Genomic DNA, 20,148 nt, shown 5'->3' on the forward strand with positions numbered 1-20,148 from the left:
GAACGAATTGTCCCTTAAACGTAGAACCCATGTTGGCCCAGATTTTTCTGAATCCCCAGGTGCAAATCCTCAAAACACTTCTTGGAGAAATATTCCCTCTCCTGCACTGGAACAGAGCCCTGATTTCAACCTGACCCCAGTCCAACAGTTAGGGGCTTCCTGGTCTCCTCAAGACTCCCTCCTCACCCACAGACACATCCCTCCCAGTGCCTTTCCTCAGAGGAGCTGAATTGTAGGGGATCCAAAGAAACCAAATCTAGTTCACATTAGGCTGGTCTGTCATAGCTGGTCAGGATCCGTCCTTCCCACCAATACCCTCACCCTGACTTTCCCCTCACCTTCCTGCCCTGGACACTCCACCCAAGGAAGACAGACCAGGCTCTGGACAGTGGTCTGGGCTTCTCAGCACCTTCTTCTTCCACAGGCACCTTGACCTTGAGCACTCCAATGGCCATGAGGCCGAACAGGTCTCCAGAGGAGAGCACTGAGGGAGATGCTGGGAGAACAGAGCGGAAGCCCACGGTGAGAGGTGGAGGCAGCAAAGCTGGGCTCTAAGCCAGCTCTATAGGAAGGACATGGCGCTGGTCCCTGAAGCACCACAGACTGCTTGCCTGGGCAGCTGAGTGAACTTCCCTGTGACTGTACACAGGATGGGAATGCCTGGTCCTGTCTGAGATGGTGGGGTGGAGTGGGACAAAACAGGACAGTAGCTTCATCAACTGTTCTGTGTCCAGGGAGAGCTAGGAAAATGCTCAGTATTTGTTCAGTTAAGCAGGACAAAGTCGGGAAGAAAAGTCTTCATCTCTGTCTCACAGAGACCATCCAGTAGCTTCAAGCTACCCCTTGCACAAAAGTTGGAGGAGAAGTCAGCTCTAAGATCTGACTTATATTAGTAAGTCCCTGGTGAAATCTATTATTTTCTTTAAGCCAAAGATGCTTTCAAAGACATTTCCATATACTTCTCCAAGGAAGAATGGGCAGAGATGGCAGAATGGGGAAACATCTGATATAGGAATGTGAAAAGGAACTATGAAGTGCTGATTGCTATAGGTAACAGGAAGTGCTGGGTGCCTGTGAGCCTGGGAAACACGAAACAGGTCTTCACCCTCAGTGTTCACTTGGCCCTCTCTTAGGTGGCTTCATCTGCTCACAGTTCCCTTTTGTGTGGAGACTAACCTAGAGGAATTGTTTATAGTTCTGTACCAAAGGGAGTTTGACCCTGCAGTGCAGAGCAAACCTCTTGCCTTGTCCTACATTCTCCCAGCCCATATACCGATTTCCCTGACTTTGTGACACTTCCCATTGCTTCTTTGCTCTGTGCCTCCTTCTTAGTACAAGTATTTTGCTTCTTTCCAGGTTTCAGAGCCACTCGACCAGCTTTCATGCATCACCGCAGGCAGGTAGATGACACTGACAATTCTGATGAAGAATGGACACCAAGGCAGCAAGGTGAGGGGCCAGGAGGATGTAGTTGTGTCTTCCTGAAACCAGCCTGGGCTAAGGTATTAACTGCATCTCAGCCATTAGCAAAGAAATAATTTTCAGCATTCTGAAGTGGTTGTGGCTGAATATTGACATCAGCCTGAATGAAGGTGAAAGTATAGGTTTTCCAGTGTAATTCTCAAAAGTTTTATGTTTAAAATTTATCATTCTTTTTAAAAAGAATTATTTTTGCTAAACATTGTTAATGAAAGGCAATTAAAGAAATCTTAGACTATAAATTCACCAAAGAGATTCATAATACTAATCTCATAATAATTCAGTTATTGGATTAAATCTCTTAGAAGAGGAAATGATTAACATATTATGTCAAGATACATTATTTATGTATGTATATAAAATAACACCACATAATCTTACCCTAAGGTTAAACTAATTCTTTGTTTTGATTCTGGGAAAGGGTTTGAGAGAACTATTTATTCTCCCTGATCTTTCCCACATTTCACTGACCAGAGACAGCATCAGGTAAATAAAATGAAGTACACTCATTATAAAATAGAAGTGAGCAGCTCACTTCCTCTTCTGCTGCTCAAACAGTTTAGAAGAGTTAATCTGCCTAGACTTGAGAAAACAATTTAGGTAGTTCTATGATTCTCCATCTATGGATTTCTGTTCTCCCAGATTTTTAAAAATTATTTATTTAGTTTTGGCTGCACTGGGTCTTCGTTGCTGTGCAGGGGCTTTCTCTGGTTGCAGTGACTGGCTTCTCATTGCAGAGCACATGCAGGCTCAGTAGTTTGTGACACACAGGCTTAGTTGCCCCACAGAAAGTGGAATCTTCCTGGACCAGTGACTGAACCTGTGTCCTCTGCATTAGCAGGCAGATTCTCATCCACTGTGCCACCAGGGAAGTCCATCTGTTCCCTTGGGTTATGAAAAGTAGTGTAAGAGACATGAAAACCAAAGGTTTTGACATGAAGAGAGATTCTTCATAGGGAATACATATCCCATGGTTCACCATACCTCTGCTGCTGCTAAGTCGCTTCAGTCATGTCCAACTATGTGCAACCCCATAGACAGAAGCCCACCAGGCTCCCCCATCCCTGGGATTCTCCAGGCAAGAACACTGGAGTGGGTTGCCATTTCCTTCTCAAATGCATGAAAGTGAAAAGTGAAAGTGAATTTGCTCAGTAATGTCTGAATCTTAGAGACCATATAGACTGTAGCCTATCATGCTCCTCCATCCATGAGATTTTTCAGACAAGAGTACTGGAGTGGGGTGACATTGCCTTCTCCCACCATATATCTACACATCTTTATTTACCTTCTTAATTTCTGAGTGTAGGGTACACTCTTGCTAACTGTGTACACATTGCTCTACAGCAAGTCTGTAGAAAATTTTCATCGTGCATGATTGAAGCCCTATACCCACTGAGCAACAATTCTCCAATTCTTCCTCCTCACAGACTTGGCAACCAGAATTATATTTTCTGTTTCCATGGATTTGATTACTGTAGATACCTCATAAAAGTGGAATCATGCAATATTTGTCATTTTTTGATGGGTTCATTTCATTTAGCATAATATCATCAAGGCCCATCCTTGATGTAGAGTATGACAAAATTCTTTTTTAGGGCTTCAAAACTTTCCATTGTGTGCATGTGTATATAATATATATAAGGTATATATAATCTTTATCTGTTTATCCACCAATGAACATTTAGACTGCTTTTACATCTTGCCAACTGGGAATAATGCTGCAATGACCATAGATGTGCACACTATTTATTCAAGATCTCACTTTCAATTTTTATGGAAATATACTCTGGAGTTGGATTGCTAGATCATACAGCAGTTCCAATTTTCTGAGGAAACTCCATACTGTTTTCTATAAAGGTTGCAACATTTTACATTTCCAACAAAAGTGTATAAGGGTTCCAATTTCTCCATATCCTTACCAACCTTGCTATTGTCTTTTTATTCATATTGGCCATCACAGAAGGTATGAGATAATTTATGGTGTGGTTTAAATTTGTATTTCCCTATTGATTAGTAATATTGAGCATCTTTTCATATGTTTGTTGGCCATTTGTGTATCTTCTTTGGAGAAATGTCTATTCAATTCCTTCTCCCACCATGTTAGTCATCTCAGGCTGCCATAATGAAACAGGCTGCATGGCTTAAACCACAGAAATTTGTTTTCTTCCAGTGCTGGAGCATGTAAGTTTGATATCAGGGTGCCATCGTGGTCAATCAGGTTCTACTCCTGGCTTACAGGTAGCCTTCATATTGGTGTATGCTTATTAACCCCTTATCAGATACATATTTTACAAATATTTTCTACCATCCTGTAGGTTGTCTTTCACTCTGTTCCTTTGTTTCACTCTATTTGTCCATTTCACTTTGTGTCCTTTGCTGCACAGAGGTTTTAAGATTAACGTAATCTCATTTGTATATTTTTACTTTGTTACTAATACTTGTGCACTTGGTATCATATCTAAGAAATCATTGCTGATTCAATGTTGTGAAGCTTCACCCTTGTTTTCTTCTAAGAGTCTTATCAAGTCTTACATTTAGGTCTTTAATCCATTCTGAGTTGATTTTTCTACATGATGTAAGATCCTAATTGTTTGTCATATAGATATTTTTGTTTCCCCAGTGCCATTCATTACAGGGATTAAGCTTTCCCTGTCGTCTTGACAACCTCAATAAAGATCGTTAGACCATGTATCCAAGAGTTTACTTCTGGGTGTCTATTCTGTTCCACTGATTGGTATGTCTGTCTTTATGCCAGTGGGCTTCCTCAGTGGCTCAGCAGGTGAAGAATCTGCCTTCAATGCAGGAGACACAGGAGATGTGGGTTCAATCCATGAGTTAAGAAGATCCCCTGGAGAAGGAAATGGCAACCTCCTGCAGTATTCTTGCCTGAGAAATCCCCTAGACAGAGGAGCCTGGTGGGCTCCAGTCAAAAAGGTCACAGAGTCAACACGACTGAGCAACTAAGCATGCACTTTATGCCAAAACTACACTTTTTGGTTACTGTACCTTTGTAATATGTTCTGAAATCAGAGGCCTCCAGCTTTGCTGTTCTTTCTAAGATTGTTTTGCCTATTTGGGGTCCTCTGAGATTCTGTATTAACTGTAGAATGGACTTTCTATATCTAAAAAAAAGTTCCATTGGGATTTTAATAGGAATTGCATTGAATCTTTAAATTTCTTTGGGTAGTATGAGCAGCTAAATAATATTAAGTCTCCAAATCCATAAATGTGAGATGCCTTTCTATTTACTTCTGTCAGATTCCTTTTGGCAATACTTTGTAGTTTTCTATTTTGTGTTGTTTTTCTTTTTTTTAATTTAAATTATTTATTTATTTTACTTTACAACATTGTATTGGTTTTGCCATACATTGACTTGAATCCGCCATGGGTGTACATGTGTTCCCCATCCTGAACCCCCCTCCCAACTCCCTCCCCATCCCATCCTTCTGGGTCATCCCAGTGCACCAGCCCCAAGCATCCTGTATCATGCATCGAACCTGGACTGGCGATTCATTTCACATATGATAATTTACATGTTTCAGTGCCATTCTCCCATATCATCCCGCCCTCGCCCTCTCCCACAGAGTCCAAAAGACTGTTCAATACATCTGTGTCTCTCTTGCTGTCTCACATACAGGGTTATTGTTACCATCTTTCTAAATTCCATATATATGCATTAGTATACTGTATTGGTGTTTTTCTTTCTGGGTTACTTCACACAGTATAATAGGCTCCAGTATCACCCACCTCATTAGAACTGATTCAAATGTATTCTTTTTAATGGCTGAGTAATATTCCATTGTGTATATGTACCACAGCTTTCTTATCCATTTGTCTGCTGATGGGCATCTAGGTTGCTTCCATGTCCTGGCTATTATAAACAGTGCTGTGATGAACATTGGGGTACATATGTCTCTTTCAATTCTGGTTTCCTCAGTGTGTATGCCCAGCAGTGGGATTGCTGGGTCATATGGCATTTCTATTTCCAGGTTTTTAAGGAATCTCTACACAGTCTTCCATAGTGGCTGTATTAGTTTGCATTCCCACCACAGTTTAAGAGGGTTCCCTTTTCTCCACACCTTCTCCAGCATTTATTGCTTGTAGACTTTTGGATAGCAGTCATTCTGAGTGGCGTGTAATGGTACCTCACTGTGGTTTTGATTTGCATTTCTCTGTTAATAAGTGATGTTGAGCATCTTTTCACGTGTTTCGTTAGTCATCTGTATGTTTTCTTTGGAGAAATATCTGTTTAGTTCTTTGGCCCGTTTTTTGATTGGGTCTTTTATTTTTCTGGAATTGAGCTGCAGGAGTTGTTGTATATTTTTGAGATTAATTCTTTGTCCGTTGCTTCATTTGCTATTATTTTCTCCCATTCTGAAGGCTGTCTTTTCACTTTGCTTATAGTTTCCTTTGTTGTGCAGAAGCTTTTAATTTTAATTAGGTCCCATTTGTTTATTCTTGCTTTTATTTCCAATATTCTGGGAGGTGGGTCATAGAGGACCCTGCTGTGATTTATGTCAGAGAGTGTTTTGCCTATGTTTTCCTCTAGGAGTTTTATAGTTTCTGGTCTTACATTTAGATCTTTAATCCATTTTGAGTTTATTTTTGTGTATGGTGTTAGAAGGTGTTCTAGTTTCATTCTTTTACAAGTGGTTAACCAGTTTTCCCAGCACCACTTGTTAAAGAGGTTGTCTTTTTTCCATTGTATATCCTTGCCTCCTTTGTCAAAGATAAGGTGTCCATAGGTACATGGATTTATCTCTGGGCTTTCTATTTTGTTCCATTGATCTATATTTCTGTCTTTGTGCCAGTACCATACTGTCTTGATGACTGTAGTTTTGTAGTATAGTCTGAAGTCAGGAAGGTTGATTCCTCCAGTTCCATTCTTCTTTCTCAAGATTGCTTTGGCTATTTGAGTTTTTTTTGTATTTCCATACAAATTGTGAAATTATTTGTTCTAGTTCTGTGAAGAATACCATTGGTAGCTTGATAGGGATTGCATTGAATCTATAGATTGCTTTGGATAGTATACTCATTTTCACAATATTGATTCTTCCAATCCATGAACATGGTATATTTCTCCATCTATTTGTGTCCTCTTTGATTTCTTTCATCAGTGTTTTATAGTTTTCTATATATAGGTCTTTTGTTTCTTTAGGTAGATATACTCCTAAGCATTTTATTCTTTTTGTTGCAATGGTGAATGGTACTGTTTCCTTAATTTCTCTTTCTGTTTTCTCATTGTTAGTGTATAGGAATGCAAGGGATTTCTGTGTGTTAATTTTATATCCTGCCACCTTACTATATTCATTGTTTAGCTCTAGTAATTTTCCGGTAGAACCTTTAGGGTTTTCTATGTAGAGGATCATGTTGTCTGCAAACAATGAGAGTTTTACTTCTTCTTTTCCAATCTGGATTCCTTTTATTTCTTTTTCTGCTCTGATTGCTGTGGCCAAGACTTCCAAAACTATGTTGAGTAGTAGTGGTGAGAGTGGGCACCCTTGTCCCTGACTTTAAGGGAAATGCTTTCAATTTTTCACCTTTGAGGATAATGTTTGCTGTGGTGTTTCATATATAGCTTTTATTATGTTGAGGTATGTTCCTTCTATGCCTGCTTTCTGGAGAGTGTTTATCATAAATGGATGTTGAATTTTGTCAAAGGCTTTTCCTGCATCTATTGAGATAATCATATGGTTTTTATCTTTCAATTTGTTAATTTGGTATATTACATTGATTGATTTGCGGATATTAAAGAATCCTTGCTTTCCTGGAATAAAGCCCACTTGGTCATGATGTATGATCTTTTTAATATGTTGTTGGGTTCTGTTTGCTAGAATTTTGTTAAGGATTTTTGCATCTATGTTCATCAGTGATATTGGCCTGTAGTTTTCTTTTTTGTGGCATCTTTGTCTGGTTTTGGAATTAGGGTGATGGTGGCCTCATAGAATGAGTTTGGAAGTTTGCCTTCTTCTGCAATTTTCTGGAAGAGTTTCAGTAAGATAGGTGTTAGCTCTTCTCTAAATTTTTGGTAGAATTCAGCTCTGAATCCATCTGGTCCTGGGCTTTTGTTTGCTGGAAGATTTCTGATTACAGTTTCGATTTCCGTGTTTGTAATGGGTCTGTTAAGATTTTCTATTTTTTCCTGGTTCAGTTTTGGAAAGTTATACTTTTCTAAGAATTTGTCCATTTCTTCCAAGTTGTCCATTTTATTTGGCATATAGCTGCTGGTAGTAGTCTCTTATGATCCTTTGTATTTCAGTGTTGTCTGTTGTGATATCTCCATTTTCATTTCTAATTTTGTTGATTTGGTTCTTCTCCCTTTGTTTCTTGATGAGTCTAGCTAACAGTTTGTCAATTTTATTTACCTTTTCAAAAAACCAGCTTTTAGCTTTGTTGATTTTTGCTATGGTCTCTGTTGTTTCTTTTGCATTTATTTCTGCCCTAATTTTTAAGATTTCTTTCCTTCTACTAACCCTGGGTTCTTCATTTCTTCCTTTTCTAGTTGCTTTGGGTGTAAAGTTAGGTTATTTATTTGACTTTTTTTTTCTTGTTTCTTGAGGTAAGCCTGTATTACTATGAACCTTCCCCTTAGCACTGCTTTTACAGTGTCCCATAGGTTTGGGGTTGTTGTGTTTTCATTTTCATTTGTTTCTATGCATATTTTGATTTCTTTTTTGATTTCTTCTATGATTTGTTGGTTATTCAGAAGAGTGTTATTTAGCCTCCATATGTTGGAATTTTTAATAGTTTTTTCCTGTAATTGAGATCTAATCTTACTGCATTGTGGTCAGAAAAGATGACTGGAATGATTTCAATTTTTTTTTTAATTTACCAAGGCTAGATTTATGGCCCAGGATGTGATCTATTCTGGAGAAGGTTCTGTGTGCACTTGAGAAAAAGGTGAAATTGATTGTTTTGGGTGAAATGTCCTATAGATATCAATTAGGTCTAGCTGGTCCATTGTGTCATTTAAAGTTTGTGTTTCCTTGTTAATTTTCTGTTTAGTTGATCTATCCATAGGTGTGAGTGGGGTATTAAAGTCTCCCACTATTATTGTGTTATTGTTAATTTCCCCTTTCATACTTGTTAGCATTTGCCTTACATATTGCAGTGCTCCTATGTTGGGTGCATATATATTTATAATTGTTATATCTTCTTGGATTGATCCTTTGATCATTATATAGTGTCCTTCTTTGTCTCTTTTCACAGCCTGTATTTTAAAGTCTATTTTATCTGATATGAGTATTGTGACTCCTGCTTTCTTTTGGTCTCCGTTTGCCTGAAATATTTTTTCCAGCCGTTCACTTTCAGTCTGTATGTGTCCCATGTTTTGAGGTGGGTCATTTGTAGACAGCATATATAGGGGTCTTGCTTTTGTATCCATTCAGCCAGTCTTTGTCTTTTGGTTGTGGCATTCACCCCATTTACATTTAATGTAATTATTGATAAGAATGGTCCCGTTTCCATTTGCTTTGTTGTTGTGGGTTTGCGTTCATACAACCTTTGTGTGTTTCTTGTCTCAGGAAGATCCTTTAGCATTTGTAGAAGAGCTGGTTTGGTGGTGCTGAATTCTCTCAGCTTTTGCTTGTCTGTAAAGTTTTTGAATTCTCCCTCATATCTGAGTGAGATCCTTACTGGGTACAGTAATCTGGGTTGTACATTATTCTCTTTCATCACTTTAAGTATGTCCTGCCGTTTGCTTCTGGCCTGAAGAGTTTCTATTGAAAGATCAGCTGTTGTCCTTATGGGAATCCCCTTGTGTGTTATTTGTTGTTTCTCCCTTGCTGCTTTTAATATTTGTTCTTTGTGTTTGATCTTTGTTAATTTGATTAATATGTGTCTTGGGGTGTTTTGCCTTGGGTTTATCCTGTTTGGGACTCTCTGGGTTTCTTGGACTTGTGTGACTATTTCCTTCCCCATTTAGGGAAGTTTTCAGCTATTATCTTCTTGAGTATTTTCTCATGGCCTTTCTTTTTGTCTTCTTCTTCTGGGACTCCTATGATTCAAATGTTCGGCATTTCACGTTTTCCCAGAGGTCCCTGAGGTTGTCCTCATTTCTTTCGATTCTTCTTTGTTTTTTCCTCTCTGCTTCATTTATTTCTACCATTTTATCTTCTCCCTCACTTATCCTATTTTCTGCCTCCATTATTCTACTGTTGGTTCCCTCCAGAGTGTTTTTGATCTCATTTATTGTATTATTCATTTTTAATTAGCTCTTTTTTATTTCTTCTAGGTCCTTGTTAAACATTTCTTGCATCTTCTCAATCCTTGTCTCCAGGTTATTTATCTGTAACTCTATTTTGTTTTCAAGATTTTGGATCATTTTTATTATCATTATTCTAAATTCTTTTTCAGGTAGATTCCCTATCTCCTCCTCTTTTGTTTGGCTTTGTGGGCATTTTACTTTTACCTGCTGGGTATTTCTCTGCCTTTTCATCTTATTTAGATTGCTGTGTTTGGGGTGGCCTTTCTGTATTCTGGTAGTCTGTGGTTCCTTTTTATTGTGGAGGTTTCTCCCAGTGGGTGGGGTTGGATGATTGGCTTGTCAAGGTTTCCTGGTTAGGGAAGCTTGCGTCGGTGTTCTGGTGGGTGGAGCTGGATTTCTTCTCTCTGGAGTGCAATGGAGTGTCCAGTAGTGAGTTTTGAGATGGGTCTATGGGTTTGGTGTGACTTTGGGCAGCCTGTATATTGACACTCAGGGCTATGTTCCTGCATTGCTGGAGAATTTGTTTGGTATATCTTACTCTGGAACTTATTGGCTCTTGGGTGGTGGTTGGTTTCAGTGTAGGTATGGATGTTTTTGGATGATCTCTTTTTAATTAATGTTCCCTGTAGTCAGGAGTTCTCTGGTGTTCTTAGGTTTTGGGCTTAAGCCTCTTGTCTCTGGATTTCAGTCTTATTCTTCCAGTAGCCTCAAGACTTCTCCATCCATACAGTATTGATAATAAAACTTCTAGGTTAATGGTGAAAAGATTCTCCACCAGTGAGGGACACCCAGAGAGGTTCACAGAGTTACATGAAGAAGAGGAGAGGGAGGAAGGAGATAGAGGTGAGCAGGAGGAGAAAAAGGGGGATTCAAGAGGAGAGAGACAGATCTAGGCAGTACTCTGTTCCCTAAGTGTTCTCTGCAGCCCAGAACACCCACAGAGATTCACAGAATTGGATTGAGAAGAGAAGGGGGAGGCAGGAAATAGAGTTAATCTGGGGGAGAAAAAGGAAAGTCAAAAGGTGGAGTGAGTAGTCAAACCAGTAATCACATTCCTGAGTACAAATGGGTACTGAAGGTTGGATTCTTAAATGTCCAAAATTGATATCAAATACTGAAAAACAAAGATTAAAATTCTAGAGTAGAGGTTAGACTCTTAAAAATACAATATTAAAAAAAAACAAAAAATTTAAGAAAAACATATGAAGTTCGCTTTAAAAATAGGGTCCTTTTTTTTTGCAAGGTTATAGTGGGTTATAAAATGAAAATTAAGGAGTAATAGAGGAGTAATAGAAGACTTTAAAAAAAGAAAAGAGAAAAAAATTTTTAATTAAAAAAATAATAATAGTAAAAATATCTAGGAATTTCTCTGGAGCTGTTGTGGGCAGTGTGGGTTCAGTTCAGTTTCAGATAGTTCCTTTTTCCAGCTTATACTTCTCAATATCTATAGGCCCCTTCCAGTGCAGTCGTGTTAACTACAGGGATTTTAATCTGTTGCACCTGTCACTTCTAAAGCGGTTCCCTCTGTTTATTTGGCTTCTGTTTGCAGGTCTCTTCAGTGTCTAATTTCCGCCCTGACACAAGGGGCGGAGGTGGTCTCTTGTTTAGGTTCACTTGTTCAGTCGTGCTGTGGGGAGGGAGGGGCACTGCAGACAAATATCACTGGCGTGTGTGGGGAGCACTCACAGTGTTTCAGCCACACTGGGTTTGCCCCTGCTCACAGCGTGTGTGCTTTTCCCATCTACACTGCTCAGGCTCCAGGCTGCTCTACATGAGCGGGCCCTGAGCTGTGTGCACTTCCCAGGTCTAAGCCGCTCAAGTTCAGATTTTTAGGTATTCCACAAAGGCACAGGCTTGGTTGGGCCTGCGTTTTGTCTCTTCCCCGGCCAGAGCAGCTCAGGCAACCAGCAGTTTGATGAACACCCTCTCTCCAAGTGCAGTGCGCCTTATCCCCTCCGTGGTCCCAGCCTCAGTTTCTGGTGCGCTGGTCCGGTGCATGTTGTGTCTCTTCTGGGGAGCTGATCTCTGACTGTGACCCTCCTGGCAGATGTCAACCATCCAGAATCTCAGGAAGTCTTTGGTTAGAGACTGGAGGCCTGTTTGCAGTTTTGTAGGGGATGCCGTCTCTGGGACCGAGTTTGCCCCTTTCCCCTCCCCACTGCCTCCTGCCTCTGGCAGGGGATGGGCTGGTCCTCAGCTGTCTAGCTCTTCTTTGATATTCCCTCCGTCCTTTGTTCTGGGAACTGGCGGGTAGTGCCTTAGTTTAGGACTTTTTGCAGGTTAGTTCACTCTTGCTATCCCACAGTTTAAGTTGCTATCTCACATTAGCTCCCTCCGATTGCCCTCAGGGCTTTCAGGCCTGGTCCTTACCCTAAGCAATGCTGCCTGCTCCTCTCCGTTCAGCCCCCACTTGCTGGTGGCAGATGTGAGCGTCTGGGGTACTTTTCTGCTGGGAGTTGCTTTTAGGCATGTAATCTGTGGGTTTTATTTATTTTTCCTCCCAGTTCAGGTTGCCCTCTGAGATTCAAAAACTTCCCCCAGACCTGCTGGTGAGAGGGTTTCCTGGTGTTTGGAAACTTCCTCTATTAAGACTCCCTTCCCGGGACGAGATCTCCATCCCTAACTCTTTTGTCTCTCTTTTTATCTTTTTTTTTTCAAATAACTTTTTTTATTTTTTAATTTATTTTTTTTTCATTTATTTTTATTAGTTGGAGGCTAATTACTTTACAATATTGTAGTGGTTTTTGTCTCTCTTTTTATCTTTTATATTTTGTCCTACCTCCTTTTGAAGACAATGGGCTGCTTTTCTGGGTGCCTGATGTCCTCTGCTAGTGATTAGAAGTTGTTTTGTGGAGTTTGCTCAGCGTTCAAATGATCTTTTGATGAATTTGTGGGGGAGAAAGTGGTCTCCCCGTTCTATTCCTCCACCATCTTAGCTCCTCCCCCCAACTTGTCTCTTTTTTAAGACTCCCTTCCCGGGATGGATCTCCTTCCCTACCTCTTTTGTCTCTCTTTTTATCTTTTATATTTTGTCCTATCTCCTTTTGAAGACAATGGGCTGCCTTTCTGGGTGTCTGATGTCCTCTGCCAGCATTCAGAAGTTGTTCTGTGGAATTTGCTTGGCGTTCAAATGTTCTTTCGATGAATTTGTGGGGAGAAAGTGGTCTCCATGTCCTATTCCTCTGCCACCTTAGGACCGCCCCCTACTTTATAGTTTTCAATGTATAAGTCTTTCATCTCCTTACATTTACTCCCGATTATTTCACTCTCTTTGATCCTATTATAAATAAGAATATTGGAACTTCTCTAGTGGTCCACTTGCTAAGACTCCACACTCCCAATGTGGAGAACTTGGGGTCAATTCCACGTCAGGGAATAAGATCCCACATGCCACAACAAAGACCTGGCACAAATAAATAAACAAAAATAATTTTTTAAAAATTCAAACTTAGCTCTTGACTACAGCTTTAAAAAATAAATAGGATTGTTTTCTTATTATGTTTTCTGGGATATTCATTTTTCATGCATGGAAAGGTATTTGAATATTGATTCTGTACTGTGCAACTTTCTGTGCAGGTTGTTTTTGCCTGTGGAATCTTAAAGATTTTCTGCATGTAAAATCACGTCCTCTGTGAACAGACATAGTTTTACTCCTTTCTTTCCAAATGGAAGTCCTTGGTTTCCTTTAAATATTATGTTGAATAGAAGTGTTGAGAATGGGCATCCTTGCCTTTTTTTTCTTGATCTTAGAAGTTTTCAGCTTTTCACTGATGACTATGATGTTAGAGATAGACTTTTCATATATGACCTTTATTATATTGCAGTCACTTCCTTCTATTTCTACTTTGTGGAATATATTTGTCATGAAAAGCTAGTGAATTTATTAGATACTTTATGGACCTCAGATGAAGCACAAATGGAGTTTTTTTTTTTAATTTTAATAAAATTTTGTAATGCTCCCAGTGGAAGCATAGGAATTGATGATACAGAAATCAGTTTCCATTTCTCCTTTGCTAAATCCTTGTCCTTGTCACTCTCTGGGAGTAACAGAATTCTGTGTCCTTAATTAGAATGCCCAGAGGTTGGAAACATTTACCAACCAAAACACTGTTTCTCATCATTTTCTAGGTAAACCTTCTAGGATGGCCTTCAGAGTGCGTCACAGTAAACACCAGAAAGTGAGTATTTCCCAAATCCTGTTGACAAAAATCCTCCTCATGGATCCAGTCACAGGTGAGAATAGGAGAAAACACAGAGATCCTGGAGACTGCTGCCTTCCTGTCCTGAATCTTTAGCACAATGTCTGATATCATCACCATCTTTATAGTTAGTAAGAACAGCAACAACAGTAGGCTGTTCTATTTGTTACATTATTTTCACAATATTTCAGACTTTAAGCATTTTATGTGAATAAACTTACTTAAACCTTAAAACAATCCTACAGTACCTATAAGTAGATATATAGCTATCACCATTATAGATCAAGAAACTGAGGTTAAAAAAAAATATTTGATTATATATCATTGGTAGTGCAATCTAGTCCAAAGGACCTTCTCTAAAACCCTTATAATCTGGTTAAAACTTTCATAGCTTAATAAAGTTTATTCATACATCTTTATATAATTCATCTGAAAGATGTTTTCAACCTCAGTTTTTTTGTTCTGTGCTAGTGAGGGTGGACTCCGGCAGTTGGTGATGGACAGGGAGGCCTGGTGTGCTGCAGTTCATGGGGTCGCAAAAAGTCAGACACGACTGAGCGACTGAACTGAGTGAGGGATATACTAAGACATCTGACTAAGGGAAGCCTTAGGACATGTTGGGCAGTTTGTAGAGTGGGCAGTCCAAGATGAAGAAGCTGAAGGACATGTTGGACAGTTTGTAGAGTGTACGGTCAAAGATGAAGAAGCTTAAGGATATGTTGGGCAGTTTGTAGAGTGGACGGTCCAAGATGAAGAAGCTTAAGGACATGCTGGACAGTTTGTAGAGTGGACAGTACAAGATGAAGAAGCTTAAGGACATGCTGGACAGTTTGTAGAGTGGATGGTCCAAGATAAGGAAGGTGACATGATCCCTACCTCACAGCCTCCCACTCCAATAAGAGGAAGCAACTCGCAGCCCTGACAAGCCTCAAGTTTATGACTAAAAACAACAAATAAGAAAATAACTGAAGGACTTCACACAGGTAACTTGATTTTGAGTAGAAACGCATCATCTGGACATGATTTCAAACACTCATTCTTGTAGGAGGAAGTAACAAGGCCTTCCTCTGAGCTTTGATTGGGCAACTAACTCTCTTGTTTGGAATCATTTGTTTAGCTTGCCCCTGTGTTGTGAGCTTTGAGAGCCTAGCCCATACCCGTTAATTCTCAGAAGTCCAGGTCCAGCTCAAAGTCCCTGAGGGCCCCCTAAATGTTTTGTGAATGAGTGACTCCACATTTAAACATTCATCTAGGAATAAGAAGGTCAAGGAATGCTGAAGATAGTATTTGTGAGCTAGACTTCAAATATAGAAGCAGTCGAGGGGATATATTGATGGCAGGGATGTATGTTCACATTCATACTGTATTAAATAGCGCACACAATGATTTATTGAAAGTTAGTAAATTTCATGTCCACTGTAACATTGAGAATTAGAATGTATACCTATTTATGGATCAGGAAACTGAGGAGAACCAGCTCGTCGTATAGCCTTCTTCAAGCAGGATTGATGAGGCCAGCTACTTTAATTCAAACATTGTTTCTAAGACATGGCAACCTGCAATGTTCAGCTCATTTTCTTTATTGTCTAAATGAGTTTCTGCCGATTGTCTTTTCTCTTCTCAATCTCACTGCTTTGTCACCTTATTTTCCAGATGTGTTTTGTCCCCTCTGTAATTTTCCATACTTCCTAGTCTATCAAAGCTCCACTAATTAATAGAAAAAACCCAGGATTTCTCTATGAGCCCTTACCCTCTTCTTTCCCTGACCTCCAGCTATGCTCCCTGCCTTGCTCTTACTTTTACACAGAATGTTGAAGGGGAAGAACCTTAAGATATGAATTCTAGTTTTGATTCACTACCCACTTAGGTCCTTGTTTTACACTCCAGTGTTCAGACCACACCCTCCACCAGCAATTTCCAAGAATTTTCAAAGTATTAACTAAAGTCATGCCTGTGAAAACACTTCATACAGTCCTAAAGAACTAAAGAAATGCATGTTTTCTTTTACTCACACAGAAGGCAATGTCCAGAGGACCATTAAGTAAGGTTTCTAGTTTGAAGAAATTGCCGGTAGAGGAAAAATTGTTGAAGAAAAGTGGCTCCAAGTGGGCTCAGAAACCAGTGTACACTCTCCGAGAAACAAGGACCCCTGGACAACACTCCAGACAAAAAGTTGGTAAGAGAAAATATGGGGAGTTGCTCTAATTAGTTCCTCTAATCCCTGTAGAAAAGGTAACAAGTATAGCCTAGGTGTGTGGTGTGGACTTTGGGTAGGCATGGGTTTAAGCTGGACTGATCTGAGACATGAAGTTAGCAGTGGGACCTGAGGAAAATCTTATACATTTTCTGAGGTCCTGATTGCTTCTCTGTAAAATGAAGATAAGGATACATAACTCATACAGTGTTTGAAAGCATTATATTAAATGCAAAAGTGCTGACACCTACAAGTAGTTCAATAAATCCAGTTGTGATAATAGGGACCATGCTTTGTTAGTGTTTATGCCCAGACCTCTGCTCATTGCCTTATGTGTCATGTGCCCTTACCATTTATTTTCTGAGTAGATGTGTCAGTGAGCTGTTTCCTAAGTAAGAAGTTTGGGAATTAAAAGCTACTAACAGGAAGTACAGGAAGCTAACACTGAACTGGGCAGCTGTGGTCAGTGTGGAGCCTCAGTTTCCTGAACTAGTTTTAAAGACAGAACAAACAAAGTATAAAGAAGGGTTTTCCTGGTGGTTAAGTGGTTAACACTCCATGCTTCCACTGCAGGAGGTGTGGGTTCCATTCCTCATCAGGGAACTAAGGTCCCACAAGCCATGCAGCGTGGCCAATAAATAAATAATGTAACACTAAAACATAAAAATACAAAAGTAAAAGTTTGAAAAATAAATGTGAAAAAAGTTTTAACAAAGTGTATAGATGGACAAGTACGAGATCTCACACTTTCTGATAAAACAAGTACTAACTCTCCAGACCCCACCAGCCTTGCTTTGCTTCTGTTCTCCATCTTAGAACTCAGAGGAAAGGAGACTGGAGTGAAGAGGTACAGACTACGGGAAAGAAAGGACCATGTGTACCAAGAGCTCAGCGAGCCTGAGGATGATGACTACCTCTGTGAGTGACCCCGCTGGCCCACTCACGTAGAAGGGGTTATGAGGCCTTGATGCAATAAACTTACTTCACCGTTTGGTTCCCCAATCATCCCCTTCTTCTATGACTTGGGGTACAGGATCGAGGCCAAATTCCGTGAGTGCCCCCATTCTTACTGAAGGTCTTTATGTCCACCAACATCACTATACCTCATTCCTGTTGCTCTTATCTCCAGATTGTCAGGAATGTCAGGACTTCTTCATTGACAGATGTGCTGCCCACGGCCCCCCAACCTTTGTAAAAGACACTGCAGTTGAAAAGGGGCATGCCAACCGCTCAGCACTTACTTTGCCCCCTGGATTAAGTATCAGACTGTCAGGCATCCCTGAGGCTGGGCTTGGAGTATGGAATGAGGCATCCAATCTGCCTCTAGGCCTGCACTTTGGTCCCTACGAAGGCCAGGTCACAGAAGATGAAGAGGCCGCCCACAATGGGTATTCCTGGATGGTGAGAAATAACCCTCTTTCCCTGTCCTCTGGCCTCGCTTGTGTGTGGTAGTGGGGGTACTTCATATCTACATGCAAGGGTGGATGGTGATGACACGGTCATCAATGACACAGTCAGCCCTGTGTACTGTGTGCACTGGTCATGAACACAGATTCAGTTCAGTTCAGTTGCTCAGTCATGTCCGACTCTGCGACCCCATGAACCACAGCATGCCAGGCCTCCCTGTCCATCACCAACTGCCGGAGTCTACCCAAACCCATGTCCATTGAGTCAGTGATGCCATCCAACCATCTCATCCTCTGTTGTCCATTCTCCTCCTGCCCTCAATCTTTCCCAGCATCAGGGTCTTTCCAAATGAGTCAGCTCTTTGCATCAGGTGGTCAAAATATTGGAGTTTCAGCTTCAACATCAGTCTTTCCAATGAACACCCAGGACTGATCTCCTTTAGGATGGACTGGTTGGATCTCCTTGCAGTCCAAGGGACTCTCAAGAGTCTTCTCCAACACCACAGTTCAAAAGCATGACTTCTTCTGCACTCAGCTTTCTGTATAGTCCAACTCTCACATCCATACATGACTACTGGACTACATGAACACAGGACTTCTATCTAAAGATCAGAAGAGAGGTGGGAGACAGTGGTACAAGCATAGAGAAGTGACTCCTCCCTTGTGGAGCCCTTGCCTTCAATGTGCCAATAGACTCAGACTTAAAATTATGATTAAGGAGCTTACCATGTGGTATGACTGGCAGCTGAATCCATGCAGGCTGAGGAACAGAATGACAGCAGAGGGAAATAATTCTTCTATCACTTTCACCAAAAAAATAAATAAATAAATAAAAGAGAGACGAAAGCTTGTATCTCTTTTCTGACACTCAGATCACCAAAGGAAGAAACAGGTACGAGTATGTGGATGGAAAGGACACATCTTTGGCCAATTGGATGAGGTGAGTGCAGTGAGTCTGCAGTTTCTAGACATCACTCCTCCTTCAAGTCCACACTCCTTTCCTTCTGAACCCGTCTCCTTCAATAGCTTTCACATCTTCTTTTCTCTTTTCCCTCCATATCATATCATTGCTCTTTCATTTCAAAATACATTAGAAAGAAAGAAAGAAAAATATAGCATGTGCCCTCAAAATATAAGTCTATATGCTCAAAAAAACTGAGGTGTTTGAAAACAACTTGTGGAGTCTAGATTCACCAGGGACACTTTAACTCACTTAGTTGACACTTACCTAGCACCTTATGTCCCAGGTTAGACAGTGAACTTCATTACTGAAGCAGATCACACAACCCATGTCCTTTTGGAGAACATACTGAAGACAGACATTAACCAATTGATTTTAGGGATAGTAACCTTAATTTTTCTATTTTTTAATAACTCCACAGCACCAGGATAATGTAACATGGGAGATGTTGAGTCCATGTGGGCAACAACCTCTCCAGCCTCTGTTCCAGTGAGAAGTGGGCCCTGAGGCCTGGGAAGGAATGGGGGGCAAGATGGCCATGAGCATGGCCATTTTCTGAGGGCCTCTCCTTTCATCAGGGCAGGCAGAAAGTGAACAAACTCTTACTGTTGTGTGTCTCAAACTACGTCAGAGCACTCTCCCAGTTTCCATGGGAGGGGGTGGGCAAGTGAATAGGACCCTGTATACATGTGGGGAGATTGGAGAAAAGCTTTGGGAGAAAAAAGCAGGTTGGGGTGAGTGCTGGGGGGGTGCATGCTAGCTTAGGAGCACCAAGTCCTGTGGAATGAAAGAGAACTTAATTCAGAGTTTAGAGGAGCTGGAGGTCACCAGTCTTATAGATAGTCCAAATGGACACAAGTCTGGAACTGGGCTCTGTACAATGGCTAATTAAGTAAGGAGAGAAGAGCATTTCAGCCAGGAAGAGGATCAGAAACAGGATCTGGACATAAGAATTCACAAGCCATGGTCAAAGGTGTGAATAGATGGCCCCCATGAGGGGCGGTGGGAGCCATGGTGGCCTCAGAGTCTGAAGGCAAGGAGCTGGGCATGGTCTGACAGTGGAGGGGACTCATCACCTGTGGTTTCTTTCCCTTTCCTGGCCTATACCCCAGGTATGTGAACTGTGCCCGACACTATGAGGAGCAGAACCTGGTGGCCCTCCAGTATCACGGGCAGATCTTCTATAGAACCTGCCAAGTGGTCCGGCCTGGCTGTGAGCTGCTGGTCTGGTATGGGGATGAATATGGCGAGGAACTTGGTATCAAGCGTGAAAGCAGGGGGAAGAGCATGCTCGCAGCCGGGAGAGGTGAGGGCCACCCCTCTTCCAGCACCCCAACCCATCCTGGGGAGCTTACCTTGTCCAATTCTGAAGCACAGTACAAACCAGTTTAAAGTCAGTCAAGTTGCAATTAAATGTGTCAGAATTTGATTCATTTCATATGACTGTTAGGAAAAAATTTTCTTTTAAAAATGTTAGCTCTAATTTTCAATATTTCATGCAAAAAATATGTAACATCACCTTCTGCTGAAAGGCTTAGAAGCAAAAAGCAAATTTTCTAGCACCTACCAGCTCTCTCACCTTTACCTGTTTCTTCCTCATTTCCTCCACATTTCTAAGTGACATGTGTACAGTATTTGCATTCAGTTACTGTTTCAGTTGTTGTCATGTGAGTTCATACTCTGACAGACAGAGCTCCATGCAC

At 40.8% G+C, this 20,148-nt stretch overlaps 1 protein-coding gene across 1 annotated transcript; it reads left to right on the forward strand.

Annotated features, from left to right (window-relative positions):
- Nucleotides 1-346: 346 nt before the first annotated feature.
- Nucleotides 347-19,837, forward strand: LOC110142611 (histone-lysine N-methyltransferase PRDM7-like). Its single transcript, XM_070464695.1, is given in 9 exon segments — nt 347-529; nt 934-1,050; nt 1,357-1,449; nt 13,814-13,863; nt 15,904-16,060; nt 16,895-16,996; nt 17,208-17,479; nt 18,357-18,424; nt 19,558-19,837. Coding segments are annotated over 9 exon segments (1,221 nt in total). The 5' UTR covers nt 347-447.
- Nucleotides 19,838-20,148: the final 311 nt, after the last annotated feature.

This window comes from Odocoileus virginianus, unplaced genomic scaffold (genome assembly GCF_023699985.2).
Source record: "Odocoileus virginianus isolate 20LAN1187 ecotype Illinois unplaced genomic scaffold, Ovbor_1.2 Unplaced_Contig_63, whole genome shotgun sequence".
Taxonomy (NCBI): domain Eukaryota; kingdom Metazoa; phylum Chordata; class Mammalia; order Artiodactyla; family Cervidae; genus Odocoileus; species Odocoileus virginianus.